The sequence below is a fragment of the Macaca mulatta genome, chromosome 7 (assembly GCF_049350105.2).
Source record: "Macaca mulatta isolate MMU2019108-1 chromosome 7, T2T-MMU8v2.0, whole genome shotgun sequence".
NCBI classification, from domain to species: Eukaryota; Metazoa; Chordata; class Mammalia; order Primates; family Cercopithecidae; genus Macaca; species Macaca mulatta.
In genome coordinates this window covers 167,038,857-167,052,144 of record NC_133412.1, presented here as the reverse complement: position 1 = coordinate 167,052,144, position 13,288 = coordinate 167,038,857, and the positions used below count along the sequence as shown (strand labels likewise).

The following is a 13,288-nucleotide window of genomic DNA, read 5'->3' as shown; positions in this document are numbered from 1 at the left end:
AAGCAGTGGTAGAAATGTTCTCCCCAGGGCCGTCACAGCTCCTTCCTTCCCAGCCTAGAGTTTCTGCTGCTGGGACGACAAAGGAGAGGACAAGGCCCTTGGCCGGGAGAGGGGCGGCCTGCACCTTTCAGCCCCGGGGCCCTGGCGAGCCTGCGGGGAGTGCGGCGGGGAGAGTCCTCAAGGAAGCAGCGCAAAAAAGGATCTCAAGTCAGTCCTCGCCACCTTTCCGCAGCCTCGGGAGAGGCTTGGGGGAAGCGCAGGCAAAGGCCAAAACCCCCTGGAACTGGGAATCCTCGGCCTCCAGGGTGAATAAATAATTAAGCGCCCAATACACAATAGCCTCGCTAGATGGAGACGAGGAATCACTGCAGCGGCGCTGGCGGCGGCGGCGGCGGCGGCGGGGGGAGCGCGGGCGGGAGCGCAGCCCCGGGCGGGAGGCGGGAGAGGCTCTGGCTCGGCTCACGTCTGTTTTCCTTTTTCGTGCATTATTTATTTCGCCTCCGCCCGCGGCTTTGCTGCCCCAGCGGGCGCTCCCTGCCGGCGCCTCCCGCCGCTTCCTCTCGCGGGCCGGCGTGAGGGTAGCAGAGAGCTCGGGCACCCCAGTGCCCCGGGCAGCCGCTCGGCGCCACCAGGAAGGGCGGGGAGCCAACGCGAGCCGGTGGAGGGCTCGCGCGGCCGGCTCCAGGCGGCTTGGAGGAGACTTTCCCCGCCCTCTGTCTCCGCCTCAGCGGCCAGCCCCGGCCCTGGGCGCGGGGTGCCGCCCCTCCCGCCCCGCGCGCGGCCAGGCGCAGCCGGGAGCCACCGCACCCTGCGCCCGGTGCGAGGACACCACTCCTGGTCCTCCGCTCAGCGCCCCGGGAGGCCCAACCGGCGCGCAAACTTTTGCTCCAGCGCCGGGAGCTCCTCCCCGGCATGTGAAGCCCCCGGGCGCCCGCGCAGCCGCCAAGGTGAGGACCGAGGCCCCGCCTAGAGGGCGGGGGACTGGGGAGGCGGCTGGCTTTAAATGGGGGCTGTCCGGCGGCTGGGAAACAGAGCTGCCGCGGGGGGGACGCGGACCTCTCTTTCCAGAGCTGAGGATCGGCTGGGGCCGCCGCCAGGCAAGGTGGCGTGAGGCGTTAGAAGGGTGCGGGCGGAGATGGAGGCGTGGGGGGAACCCACGCCCGGGAGCGGGGGATCGGGGCTGGGCAGGGGCGTGCAAAGGGGCAGCGCACTGAGGTGCCTATGTTGCAGTGTGCGCAATGAGGCCGGCAGGGCAGTGAGGGTGCACGCAGCGTGAGATTTCTTGGTGCCGTGCATGCAGGGTCAGCGAGGGTGCAGGCAGGAGTCGGTGGGTGTGCACGGCTGTTTCTGTGGGTGTGCGCACAGGGTGAGTAGTGCCCGCCGGGTTTGAAGTGTGCTCATAGTGAGAGTGAGTTGTACATGGCTGCTTCTAGGGGTTAATGGGGCGCAGTAAGTGTGCTTGGCTGTTTCTGGAGGTGTGCATGGGGCCAAGGTATGCACGCATATTCTGGAGCTGTGCGCGGAGCTAAAGTGTACGTGCGGGGTTCTGGGGATATGCCTAAGAAAAGAGTGTGAATTCTGGGATTTACGAAGAGTCAGTGAAGGTGTAAGCTGGAGTGTAAGTGCAGGCTTGGTTTAGTAGGGTGCCCCTGGGTGCGGGGCGTGCCCGACCGATCCGGGATGGGAGGTATGTTGGTGCGCGGCGGCGAAAGTGCCCGCGCGGTGTCCGCCTGACCCGAGCCTTGCTCTCCTGACAGTTCGCCCCAGGAGCGGGCGTCGCTGGCCGAGATGCTCCTCCGGGACTTGGTGCTGGGCCGTGGCTGCTGCTGGTCCTCGCTGCTGCTGCACTGCGCGCTCCACCCGCTCTGGGGCTTCGTGCAGGTGAGACGCGCCGGCTGCGCACTGGCTGGGAAGACCTCCTGGGTGAGGGGAGAGCTGCCCCTTCCCTCCTGAGACCCTGGCTTCCTGCAGCCGCCCCACTGATTGGTTCTCGGAAAAGCTTGGGAAAAGAAAAGCTGCTATGGTACCCCATACCCTACCCCTGAAAAGACAAGAAACTCCAAAGAGAGGCTTCAATTGTGGCCTAAAGCCTGCAGGACCGGGGCCGGTCTTGGAATGGAAAGGGGCTCAGAGAATACCTTCCGATGATAGCATTCTAGGGTAGAAATTCAGGAAAGAAACAAACTTACAAGGAAAAGTCATGCAAAGGATGTATATTATTTCTTTCCCGCCAGAACCACTGATGAACTTCAAATTACCTTTCTTAAACTGGTTTTCAACACAGAAGGCAACTGTGTTCCTTGTAGGTATCAGAGTTGAGGCTGTGGACAGATAATGCGTGGTGGCCCATCTGTCAGGACTACCCAGGGTTGAATCTCTCACCCTGTGCCCCTTAAATCGCAGGGCAGAGGCCAGGCAGCCACTAACTGGAGTTACCTCTTAGGATCAGAGACAGGGTTCAATGGTATGGTCCCTAGTCCCCCCCAGAATGTGCGTGGTCACTGGTACAGTGGAGAGGTGACAAGGTGGACTTCGATGTCAGCTCCGGAATTTGAGCTTCAGCTCTGTCCCTCACCAGCTGGGAGGCTTTAGGCAACTCACTTACCCTCTCTGAGAGTTAGTTTCTTCTTCCTGACTATACTATTCTAAGTAGTGGATGAGATATGTAAGGATTACTTGGCGCAGTGCCAGGACCATGATGAACACTAACCAGTAGTGGTTGCTGCCATTGCTGATAGGAGTAATAGTACTGCCGTTCTTCTGCCTGGCTGACCAGGTACTCTGTTGATCACTGCGTGGTCTGTTTGACATTTTTTCTGCGGGCTCTGGAGGACATTTTCATTGTTTTGGGCATTGTGGATCCACTCTCGGGTATTTGTAGCCTCATGTTCTCCTGGTGGCATTTTGGGGTTTGGGGACCATTCACATGGCTGCTCTGAGTAGGGGTGACAGACCAAGAAAAAAGGAGAAGGCGGCAAGACCACTTGCCAGTCTATCAAGGTCCCTGAGCTGCCCCAAATGATGGGCCCTGCCAGGAGCTTGCTCAGTTAGTCCTGCCTGGATGATGGCCTGGATGACTGCCCATCGAGAGCCGGGGTCTGACGCTGCTCAGCACCCCCACTCCCAGGCCCTGTCTTCTGCTCTCTTCTCTGGCTTGCCTCCATCTCACTCACAATTGTTTTCCTTTTGGAATTGACAGCTTTGTCTAATGTGTGAAACAGCAGTTATTAAACTCAGCTGTGTCTCCTCAGGAAACACGATTTTGTCACTTCTAAACACTTCAGTGGCTTGGGACCAGCTTCCCTTGTTCAACTTTTAGCTGAACCTCAGATATTGAGTTCACTTAGTTTTTAGATTCATTTGTTTACAGTTTTCTCTCTTCCATAAGACTTCTTCAGCTGGGGTGGGAAGCAACATAATGAGGTTGTCAGTCTCCAAGACTAGAATTCTACTGTGTGAGCTAGTAGGATCTAAAGACCCACAAGCACCCCACACTCCTCCCAGAAGAAATAATTTTGTGAAAGCGGTTCAGTTTTGTAAGTGTCCTTTAGCCAGGCAGTACTTATACAAGCAGGTGTGTGTGTGTGTGTGTGTGTGTGTGTGTGTGTATTTCAGATGCTCTTACTCAATACAAATCAATTTTCATAAAAATCAATTTCAAAAGGAACCCTCCAGACAAGTAGAATGGGTAAAACCTTGGCTTAAGGCTCTGGAAAAATTAATTTACAAATGATAGGGACAGAGAAATCAAGGGAAAGGGGTTTTGGAATGAATGGATCTGGCTTTAAGCAAAAGAGCTAAATCCGGGGGAACATAGGAGAGAAGAGGAAAAATGGAAATGCACGAAGCCATGTGTTTCTCTTTAAGTGGGGAAAATAAAATCTGTCACGTCATAGGAGTTTCTCTAATCTGGAGAACAAACTCAGAGCTATCTGCCTTTCCATGAGCATTTTGCCAGAAGAACATTTGGAAGGACAAGGCCAACATAACAAAGTCCTGTGATTAATGGGATCCTCAATGAGGCAAGAGACCTGGGGTCCCCCAAAGCACCAGGTTCTTACCTTGCAATCAGCTTTAAGCCTCTGGCTGCCGCTAGTTGATAAGGAGCTTAATCATTAAAGTCAGACGACATTTAAATTGCCGGAAGGGTTGGTGGGAGCATTCCTTAGCCTTTCCCCCCTGTTCTTTCATGTGTCTGGAATTGAGATTTCGAGCTTTTGTGATGTAGTGTGATTTAGGGTTCTTCTAAGTTCACTTCCAGATTATTCTTTTTTTTTTTTTTTTTGCAAGGGAAGAGGATGACAGGCTGGCAAATTTATTAGGTGTGACAGGAGTGTGTCTCATCAAGTTACCGTGGTGCTGGCCTGTCTCCATGAAAGATGCCAGAAGCTATCGTCTTTGTGGCTGCCTTCCTAAAGCAATAGTTCGAGAGACCGCCTCTTATCTGGCCTTACGGGTCTCTGTGTGCTGATGAGGAGCCACCCCAGACCCAAGTGATGTTGAACCCCTTGTATAGTCAGTCTCTGCAGCTTTGATGAGTCATTCGGCAGCATTTATTGGGCGCCTACTGTATGCCAGGCCCTTTGTTAAGTGCAAGGGGCTTAGTGGCCTCTTCCCTCATGGCACTGATAGTTTGGCAATGTAGAGCTAATTAAACAAGTAATTATCATCAAGAGAGCTCAGCAAGAAGAAATAGCTTGGACTAGGGGCAAGAGTCCTAGAAGCCTGAAGGGTGTGGTGCTTCAGCTGAGACATGAAGGATGAGAAGTTAGGATGCAAATGAGGGTGAGGTGTCCAGGCAGAGGGAACAGCCCAAGGCCAGAGGAGAGAGGGACTTTGGAAGACCCAGGGGAAAGAAGCACCAGGTAGGGCCACTGTTGTAAGCCACTAACATAGTGTCCTGCAGTTTGGACTTGATCCTGAGGGCTATGGATGTCATTTTAAGTAAAGGGTTTTAAGTAAGAGATGACACAATCTCAGGTTGGTATTTTAGAAATCTCAGTCCAGGCTGGTTGCAGTGGCTCACACCTGTAATCCCAACACTTTGGGAGGCCAAGGCAGGAGGATTGCTTGAGCCCAGGAATTCGAGGCCAGCCTGGCCAACATAGTGAAACCATGTCTCAAAAAAAAAAAAGAGAAAGAGCAATCTCAGTCCAGTTCCTGCATGAAGGATGGATGCAGGGAGGAGGCAAGGCAGGGGCAAAGAGGTAGGTAAGGGGAGGGTGGCCAGATTTAGCAAATAAAATACAGGACATCCAGTTAACTTTGAATTTCAAATAAACTACAAATTGTTTTCCCAGTATCTCTCCCATGTAATAACTCTCCCAATTAAAATTATTGGTTGTTTATCTGAAATTCAAATGTAATAGGGTGTCTTATATTTTATCTGGCAACCCTAGATGAGAGGCAGGTACTGCCCACTGGAGACCTGATGGTGGCCTCATTCAGGTGGCAGCAAAGGAAACAGAGGAGTAGATGGATTCAAGGACGATTTAGGAGGCAACGTCTGCTGGACCCAGAACTGCACTGATTGGCCAGGAGTAGGATGGTGGTAGGACACTGATTGGCCAGGAGTGGGACGGTGGTTGGAGAAGAGGGAACTGATGCTGGGAACACTGTGTCCCTCAGACCCCTGCTACAGGTACCAAATCCAGGAGACTCCAGGACATTACCTGTGCCTCAGCCCACTCTCAAGCCTACAGCACTTACAGGATTCTGGCTGCAGGACAACACTGCAGAACATAGATGATAGTGAAACTGGAATAAGAAGTGGTCCCAGGAAGTACCAATACCAGCCTGTGTTCTATGGGCTTTAGGCAAGTCATTGACCTTTCTGGGCCTCTGCTCCTTCTTAACGAAGTCCAGCTAAGAGCAAGTTACTTTAGGGGCAAGTTCCTTCTCCTTTTGAAATTCCCCAAGATAGAAACCAAATGCCAGGTGTTGAGACAAGCTCCAGACACCCGAGGCTTCCTCTCTATTGGTCTAAATACAACACTGCCAATCAACAGAACCCCCAAGTGGAACCAGCACTGGGGAATGGGACAGATCCTGTGTTTCTCCACTGGTGGGCATTGCACCTTTTCACTGAACGCCAACTGAATGCTGGGCCTTGGGCAACTTTGGTACATCACTTAGCTTCGCTGAGCCTGCGGGCCACCTGTTAAGAGTGGATGATATCACCTATCTCTCCCGGTTATGCCCAGGGTGAAATGGGAGCAGGAACCTATGATGGACACATAGTAAGGCTCAGAAAATCATGATTGTTCAGGATTAATAAAGTACTCATCTACCTGCCTGCCCTAAGACACTCACAACTTAGTGTAGAGAGACACACATTACAAAATAGCACGGAAATGCCCCAGACAGAAGTGTTTGCAGAATAAAGCAGCAGCACTGAGCAGGTGAGTCTAATTTGGGGTGGAGGAGGCTTTAGGATGGCTTTGCCCAAGAAGGAGGATTGCTTGAGCCCAGGAATTTGAGACCAGTCTCGTCAACATAGCAAAACCCTGTCTCAAAAAGAGGAGAGAGAGAAATCTCAGTCCTTTTCTTGCATGAACACGCAATAAGGCTGTTCAAGAAATGGATTTGAAGGATGGAGAGAAGCTAGCAAGTGGATATGGGGTCTGAGTAACCCAGAGTCGAGGCAGGCTCAGACACCATAGGCTTGGACTAGACCAAACTATCAGGACACAGCAGTGGAGGCCCAGCTGTCAGGCATAAGGACAGACCAGACTTGATCCTTTCGTGAGAACAGTTGGCTAAGCAATTGTGCCTGCTCACATTTCAGAGAGGCCCTTATATAAGAGACTGAGAACCACTGATTTTTTTTTTTTTTTGAAACAGGGTCTTGCTCTGTTGCCCAGGCTGGAATGTGGTGCACTGCAATAGCTCACTGCAGCCCCAACCTCCTGGGCTCAAGCAATCCTCCAATCCTCCCGCCTCAGCCTCTGGAGTAGCTGGGTCTATAGGCGTGTGCCACCATGCCCAGCTAATTAAAAAAAAAAAAAAAGTTGTAGAGATGAGGTCTCACTCTATTGCCCAGGCTGATGTTGAACCCCTGGGCTCAAATGATCCGCCTGCCTCAGTCTCCCAAAGTGTTGGGATTACAGGTGTCAGCCACCGCACCTGGCCAGAGCTATCAATTTTATTAATGTATTTATTTATTTATTATTTTTTGAGACTGGAGTTTTGCTCTGTCGCCCAGGCTGGAGTGCAGTGGCATGACCTTGGCTGTCTGCAGCCTTGACCTCCAGGTTCAAGTCATTCTCCTGCCTCAGCATCCTGAGTAGATGGGACTACAGGAGTGCACCACCCCGGCTAATTTTTGCATTTTTTTGTAGAGACACGGTTTCACCGTGTTGGCCAGGCTGGTCTCGAACGCCTGACCTCAGGTGATCCACCTGCCTCGGCCTCCCAAAGTGCTGGGATTACAGGCAAGAACTATCAATGTTTTAAATGTAGTGTGCTCCTTCACTTCTTCCTCCTGAAGCCTTGAAATTTGGCCCTGATTTTTCTGCCTAGAACTTCATCACATTAAATATCCTTATACATCTGTGCCTTCATATCCTCTCACAAAAATAGGTCATTGTGTTGGGCCAAATGTGCTCCTCTTGAACTCTCTCTCATAAATTGCACCTGAGACTGAGAAAATAATTGCACTGGCAATGGTCTTGCTTGAAGTTCACACACTTGGTAGAGTGCATTGAAGAAGTGGGCTCAGAGGCCAGCTGTTAGGAGAATGAAGCTTTCTAGCAAATCCCAGGGTCTCGGAAGGTCAGAATCTAGGGGGGCACAGGCTCAATGATGGGACGTCTAACAATGGCACTGGTCTAGAAGCCGGTGGATTTCCCACTGACATGTAAGGAGTTAATCATTTCTGTAAAATAATTGAGCAGAGGCCACCATCTGACGGTATGCTCTTCCCAGTGGGAGAGAAGATTGCCTTCCAGGGTTTGAAACGCAGTCAGTGGCCCTTTAAAAACATTAAAAGGTGATGAGCAGGAGCCTCTTAGCCTCGTAGATATTAAGCCAGGGCTGTAAATCAGCTCACTTCCTGCTGCCACCCCAGTGGACGTTACCCACATTACTTCTTCACATCTTCCAGGTGTGATGGGAGCCTCCCAGACCCGGGGGATCTCCCTGCCATGTGGCAGAGAGGCTGGATCAGCATTCAAAGGCAGGCCACACATGGCTAGTTGCAGGGAAAGTAGAGTTCTAGTTTCTAGTGGCTCAGAGATGACAGAGAAATTAACCGTGGCCATTGAGGAGGTGGAGGGTGACTGGCAACTCTTTGTGCTTTTAAACCAGCTTGTTCCCCTGGACAGGCATGAAACACCAGACTCTTGGATTTATGGCACTCTGTATAGCGAAGGACACTGGCAGTCAGTCTAATCCATCCACCCAGTTCCCATGCTGGCTCTGCATAAGAAGTTTAACGTGGGAAGCTTAAGCAAAATCCCCAGGCCCAGCTTCACCTGCAAAATTCTGATTTAATCGATGTGGCTCAGGCATGGGTATTTTTTAAAACCACCAGGGAGATTCCAATGTACAGCCAGGGCTGGGAACTGCTGGTGGAGCCCAGCTCACTCCGGCTACCCTTCCTCGTTGACAGATGAGGACGCTGAGATTGTGCTGGAAAAACACCACGCCAGGGTTCAAGAGGCATGGACTGTGGCCCAGTTTCTCATATTCATTCATTCATTCACCAAAGATTTAATGGTGGCCATTCCCTTACGTGGTGATTTATGATAGTGAGAGAGAAGAAACAAAGCCTGCCCTGCCCTCGGCGAGCTCACAGTGCCATGGTGAAAATAGGTATGAACCAGGTAACATCCAAATGTAGATTTCTGCCCCTCGAGGGGAACCTGGTGCCAGGAGAGCCCATACAAAAGGATCTGGCTGGATAAAGAGGTCAGAGACACGTCTGTGAGGTCATGGCCAAGCGGAGTCAGGGGCGCAGCAGGGGTAGGGATGGGAGAACATTACCACCACTGGAGCAGCAATTGCAGAGGCCAGGGGCCTGGAACTGAAAGAAGAGAATGAGGGCAGAGAGACGGGGAGCGAGCATGGCGGGGAGAGAGCATGGGATGAGGCGGGGCCAGAGAGGTTATCAGGGATCGCCCCTTGCAGACCTTGTAAGCCACATGATCCCACGAGGGGTGGGGTGGCATCTGGGGCTTGCTGGGGGGATGGAGGTGGTGCGCTTCCCACAAGACCACCAGGACACCGAGTGGAGAGCATCAAGCAGGTTGTTCTGCTCCCTCCGGTCACGTGGGGACACAGGAGCAGAGGCCTCACTGGATGAGGTTTCTCCCCAAGAGAGGGGCCTTGCCCCAGAGTAGACACAAAAAGGCTGTGAGGAGTGAGGGCTGGAGAGAAGGCCAGGGCTTGGCCTTGGGCCGTAGCAAGGAAGACAGGAGAAGTGGCTGGGCTTAGATTACAGAGGAAATAAAGGGTCTCACTCTCCAAGTGTGAGACCCTCGGGCAGCTGCTTCTGCCTGGGCCTCAGTTTACCCATTTGTACATTGGGGAAATTCTACCAGTTAACCTTCAAGTTCTTGTCGACTTCTCATTCATATCCAGGTCACTTGCCCAGGGTCTCTGGCAAAGCTAGGAAGAAAACCTTGGTCTCCAACCAGCCAGGCCAGCTGCCAACAACATTGTCCCCCTGAACCAATCTGACTTCGATTCTTCCTGCCTTGGTCCTGGAGAGGAATCCCAAGTCCCAGCCTGGCAGGGGACAGGGTGGCCTGGGCTCGTTTCAGCTTCTAGTTGCCTTATGGTCTTCTCCCTCTGTTGGGTACGTGTGCCCATGTTTACAGGTGACGCACGGTGAGCCCCAGAAGTCCTGCTCCAAAGTGACTGACAGCTGCCGACACGTCTGCCAGTGCCGGCCTCCTCCCCCGCTGCCCCCACCGCCCCCGCCCCCACCGCCTCCCAGACTTCTCTCCGCCCCAGGTAGGTAATGGCTCACTCCATTTTCAGGTTTCTTTTTGTGTTTTCCTGGGCCCATGAAGATCCAGTGAGCGTGGCCGAGGGCAGCCCTGCCTTCTTGGTAATTTTCCACTGTCCAAGCAGGAGGGAAGCCAAGGCCCAACTTTCCCCTGCAGTCTGCAAAACGCCTTTCCCACAGCACGCTCCTGCGAGATGGAGAAGGATGTTTCTCCATCAGTTAATCAGATAAAAGTCAATCTCCATTTGATGAGTGACTTGGCCTGGATTGTTCCGAAGGCCAGATCTTTAAAGGGGGCAGCTGCTGGGGACTGGTCTTAAATAGCCCCCCTCCCCCAACACACAGTTCTATTTCTCTATTAGAATTTACATTTAAGGAGGCAGTTAGGGTAGAACCAAAGTCGGTGCTCTGGGAGCAAAGTTACAAGATGCCTTTCAGCTATGTGCACCGAATTCTGCTGAATCCTCTCTGTGACTTGTTTGCCTTGGACAATTTCATCTCTGAACAATTTGATTGCGCCGTCATTCAAACAAAGGAGCGTTTCTTTAGCCAGAAATGGCCTCAGCCCTGACCTCTACATGGTAAAGTTCCCTGTTTACAATTGCTACTCGATAAGGTCTCTCCAAAGGAGGTTCTGTATTTCACATGGTTCCTTCAAGTTCCCACCTATAGATGCCTGTGATCACGTCCGTATCGACCTCATTAAACGCATCTCCATGGAATTATTTGGGATGTATTTTCGATAACCTTGGCACAAAGCTTGTTGTCTGGTAGGCTGTGTTTCCAGCCTCTTGGTCCCCAGTCAGTGATGCAATGTTCTGGAAGATCTTTGCAATTTGTGTGAATTCCTGCATTTTGACTGTGAGGCCTCTATATATCTCCATCCTTCCCTGACACCCTGTGGCCCGTTGCTTCTCAAAGCCTGGCCTTCAAATGACCTGCTTCAGCATAACCCAAAGCATTTGTTTTAAAATGCATCTTCATGGGCCCACTTCAAACCCACTGAGCCAGAGTTTTCGGGGTGGGACTTGGGAACTGTCACAATAACAAGTACTGAGGTGATTCAAGTGCAAGTTACAGTTGAGAACCTAGGCCTGCCAGGCCCTCTGTTCCGGGCCTCTGCCGGATCCTTCTATCCCGGGATGCTCACTGGCCTCCTCTCTCCTGAAAGAATCCCTGGGCTTGCACCTACCCTTGGAGATCACTCCTTTCCCTTCCTTTAGAATTCCTCAGTCTCCCACATTTTGGGCCCCACGGCACGTAGCTCCCAGTGGTTTGTATTTGATGATCCACATCCCCCAGCTAGGGTCCCTTCAGGTCATCTTGTGCTCACTGAGCATCTGTGTCAGACAGAGAAGAAGGACCGTCCTGGCCTTCTGGAATCTCAACCCTCCAAGGGAAGGCCATCCTGTCAGCAACCCACGAAGAGTGGCCTGAGAGAACACAGAAATGGTTTGCCAGGTGCACTGGAAATACCTGAATAGTTAAGCAAAACAGTAGCCCCAGTAAATAGTAACAGGGGTCTTTAAGAATAAACGGGATTGGCCGGACACGGTGGCTCATGCCTGTAATCCCAGCACTTTGGGAGGCTGAGGTGGGTGGATCACGAGGTCAGGAGATCGAGACCAGCCTGGCCAACATGGTGAAACCCCGTCTCCACTAAAACTACAAAAATTAGCCGGGCGTGGTGACGGGCACCTGTAATCCCTGCTACTCTAGAGGCTAAGGCAGGAGAATCGCTTGAACTCAGGAGGCGGAGGTTACTGTGAGCCGAGATTGCGCCACTGCACTCTAGCCTGGGCCACAGAGTGAGACTCCGTCTCAAAAAACAATGAATGAATGGGATTGTTCCAGGTTGCTAAGCAGGTTGGGGGAAAAGGGCATCCAGGCAGAAGGAAGAGGGTGGACTAAGGCTTGGAGGTGTGGCTCTGTGAGACTCCTCTTGAGAGTCACAAGCCCTTCAGTGGCTTGAAAGGGTGGCCAAGGAGGAGGACCTAGAAGGGCCTGTGTGCCTGGCTGAGCAGATCGCATTTCATCCTATAGGTCATTGTTTGCCAAACAATGACCTACATTCATGCATATCCAAGTACCATCTCTTATTTGCCTTATTTTTTCTTTAAATAAACTCACTTTTGTGTGTATACAAATTAATTTCTTTATCTTTACAAAACTACTGCAAATGAGAAACCAGTACCACTTGCATAAATGGAAGGTGACCATAATAATAAATGCAATGGAAGCAAACCAAGGTTTTAAAATTCTAGCCTTCTCTGGAAGATTCTGAGCTTGAGACTTCCTCTCTATTTGTTAAAAAAGGGAGAGAAGTAAGTGGTAGAGAGATGTCAAAGTCATAGTAGCACAGTGCTGAGATCTTCTCTATAAAGTAATTGGAAAGTGTGTAAGAGAATCAAAAGGAGCTCAAGTTTCTTATTACAGGTCTCAATGTGTTTGAGTGCTGGGTCTATGTACCATCTAAAATCAGCTCCATAACTGCAAGGACAGGGACCCAAAGGTTTAGGAAACTGCTCTGGGCAGTGATGAGCCTACAAAGGTGTTAAGTGGGGAAGTGACATGAGCCTATATTGTCTGTTTCAGAAAGATCAGCTGTTTTGACAATGTGGGTTGGATTGGAGTGGATTGGGGTTGAGCTGACGGACTGGAGTCAGGTGGGGGTCTCTTGAGATCATTCAGACCCCAGACCATCAAAGAGGGCCTGAAACCAGGCTGGGGCTACGGAGATGGGAGGAGGCTAGAGAAGAGTGCTTGGTTGGATAGAGAGGAGAGAACTCATGTTGAATTTTGGGACTGAAGGTGCTCCTTGGGAGAGGAGAGTAAGAGAGGAGAGCTCTGTATGGCAGGACTTTTTCAGTTTCAAGTAGCAAAAACATCTTGAAGTGGTTTAAGCAATACAAAAACTAGGGAGATAGATGTTAGCTTGTGGGCTCATGTATCAGGATATCCAGTCAGCAGGTCTGCTGAATCCATGGTCTCAAATGATGACGGTGTTAGATTTCTGTCTCTGTCTCTATCGCTCTCTCCTGATTTCTCCTGGGTTGCCTTTTCTCTCAGGCTGGCCCAGTTCCTGTAGCTCCAGGCTCCAGCATTCCATCATCCTTACAGTCAGTAATCTCCCTAGGAAGAGACCTTCTGTTTCCCAATAGTCCAAGGGAAGCCCTGAGGCTGACTTTCGCCGGACTAGCTTGGGTCATGTGCCCACCGGTGGACCAATCATGGTGGCTTGTGGGATAGAATATGCTGGTTGGTCAGGACCAGGCCATGTGACCACCCCTGGAGTTGGGATGTGTGGATAGAGGCTCAGGGAAAGGTGGTTTCCCA

General features: G+C 51.6%; 1 protein-coding gene across 4 annotated transcripts in view; it reads left to right on the top strand.

The window, feature by feature from the left end:
* The first annotated feature begins 399 nt into the window (after nt 1-399).
* The window catches only part of PRIMA1 (proline rich membrane anchor 1), a 71,553-nt gene continuing 58,664 nt past the window's right edge, over nt 400-13,288 (top strand). Inside the window, exons 1-3 of one of the 4 annotated variants that reach the window (XM_015144407.3) lie at nt 400-947; nt 1,758-1,881; nt 9,822-9,957. In XM_015144407.3, the coding sequence (XP_014999893.1) occupies nt 1,789-1,881; nt 9,822-9,957 (229 nt within the window). In that variant the 5' untranslated portion in view covers nt 400-947; nt 1,758-1,788. Of the gene's footprint in view, nt 948-1,026; nt 1,367-1,757; nt 1,882-9,821; nt 9,958-13,288 lie in introns of those variants that run through there. The other 3 variants (XR_013396508.1, XM_077941661.1, XM_077941662.1) reach the window with 3 other exon arrangements.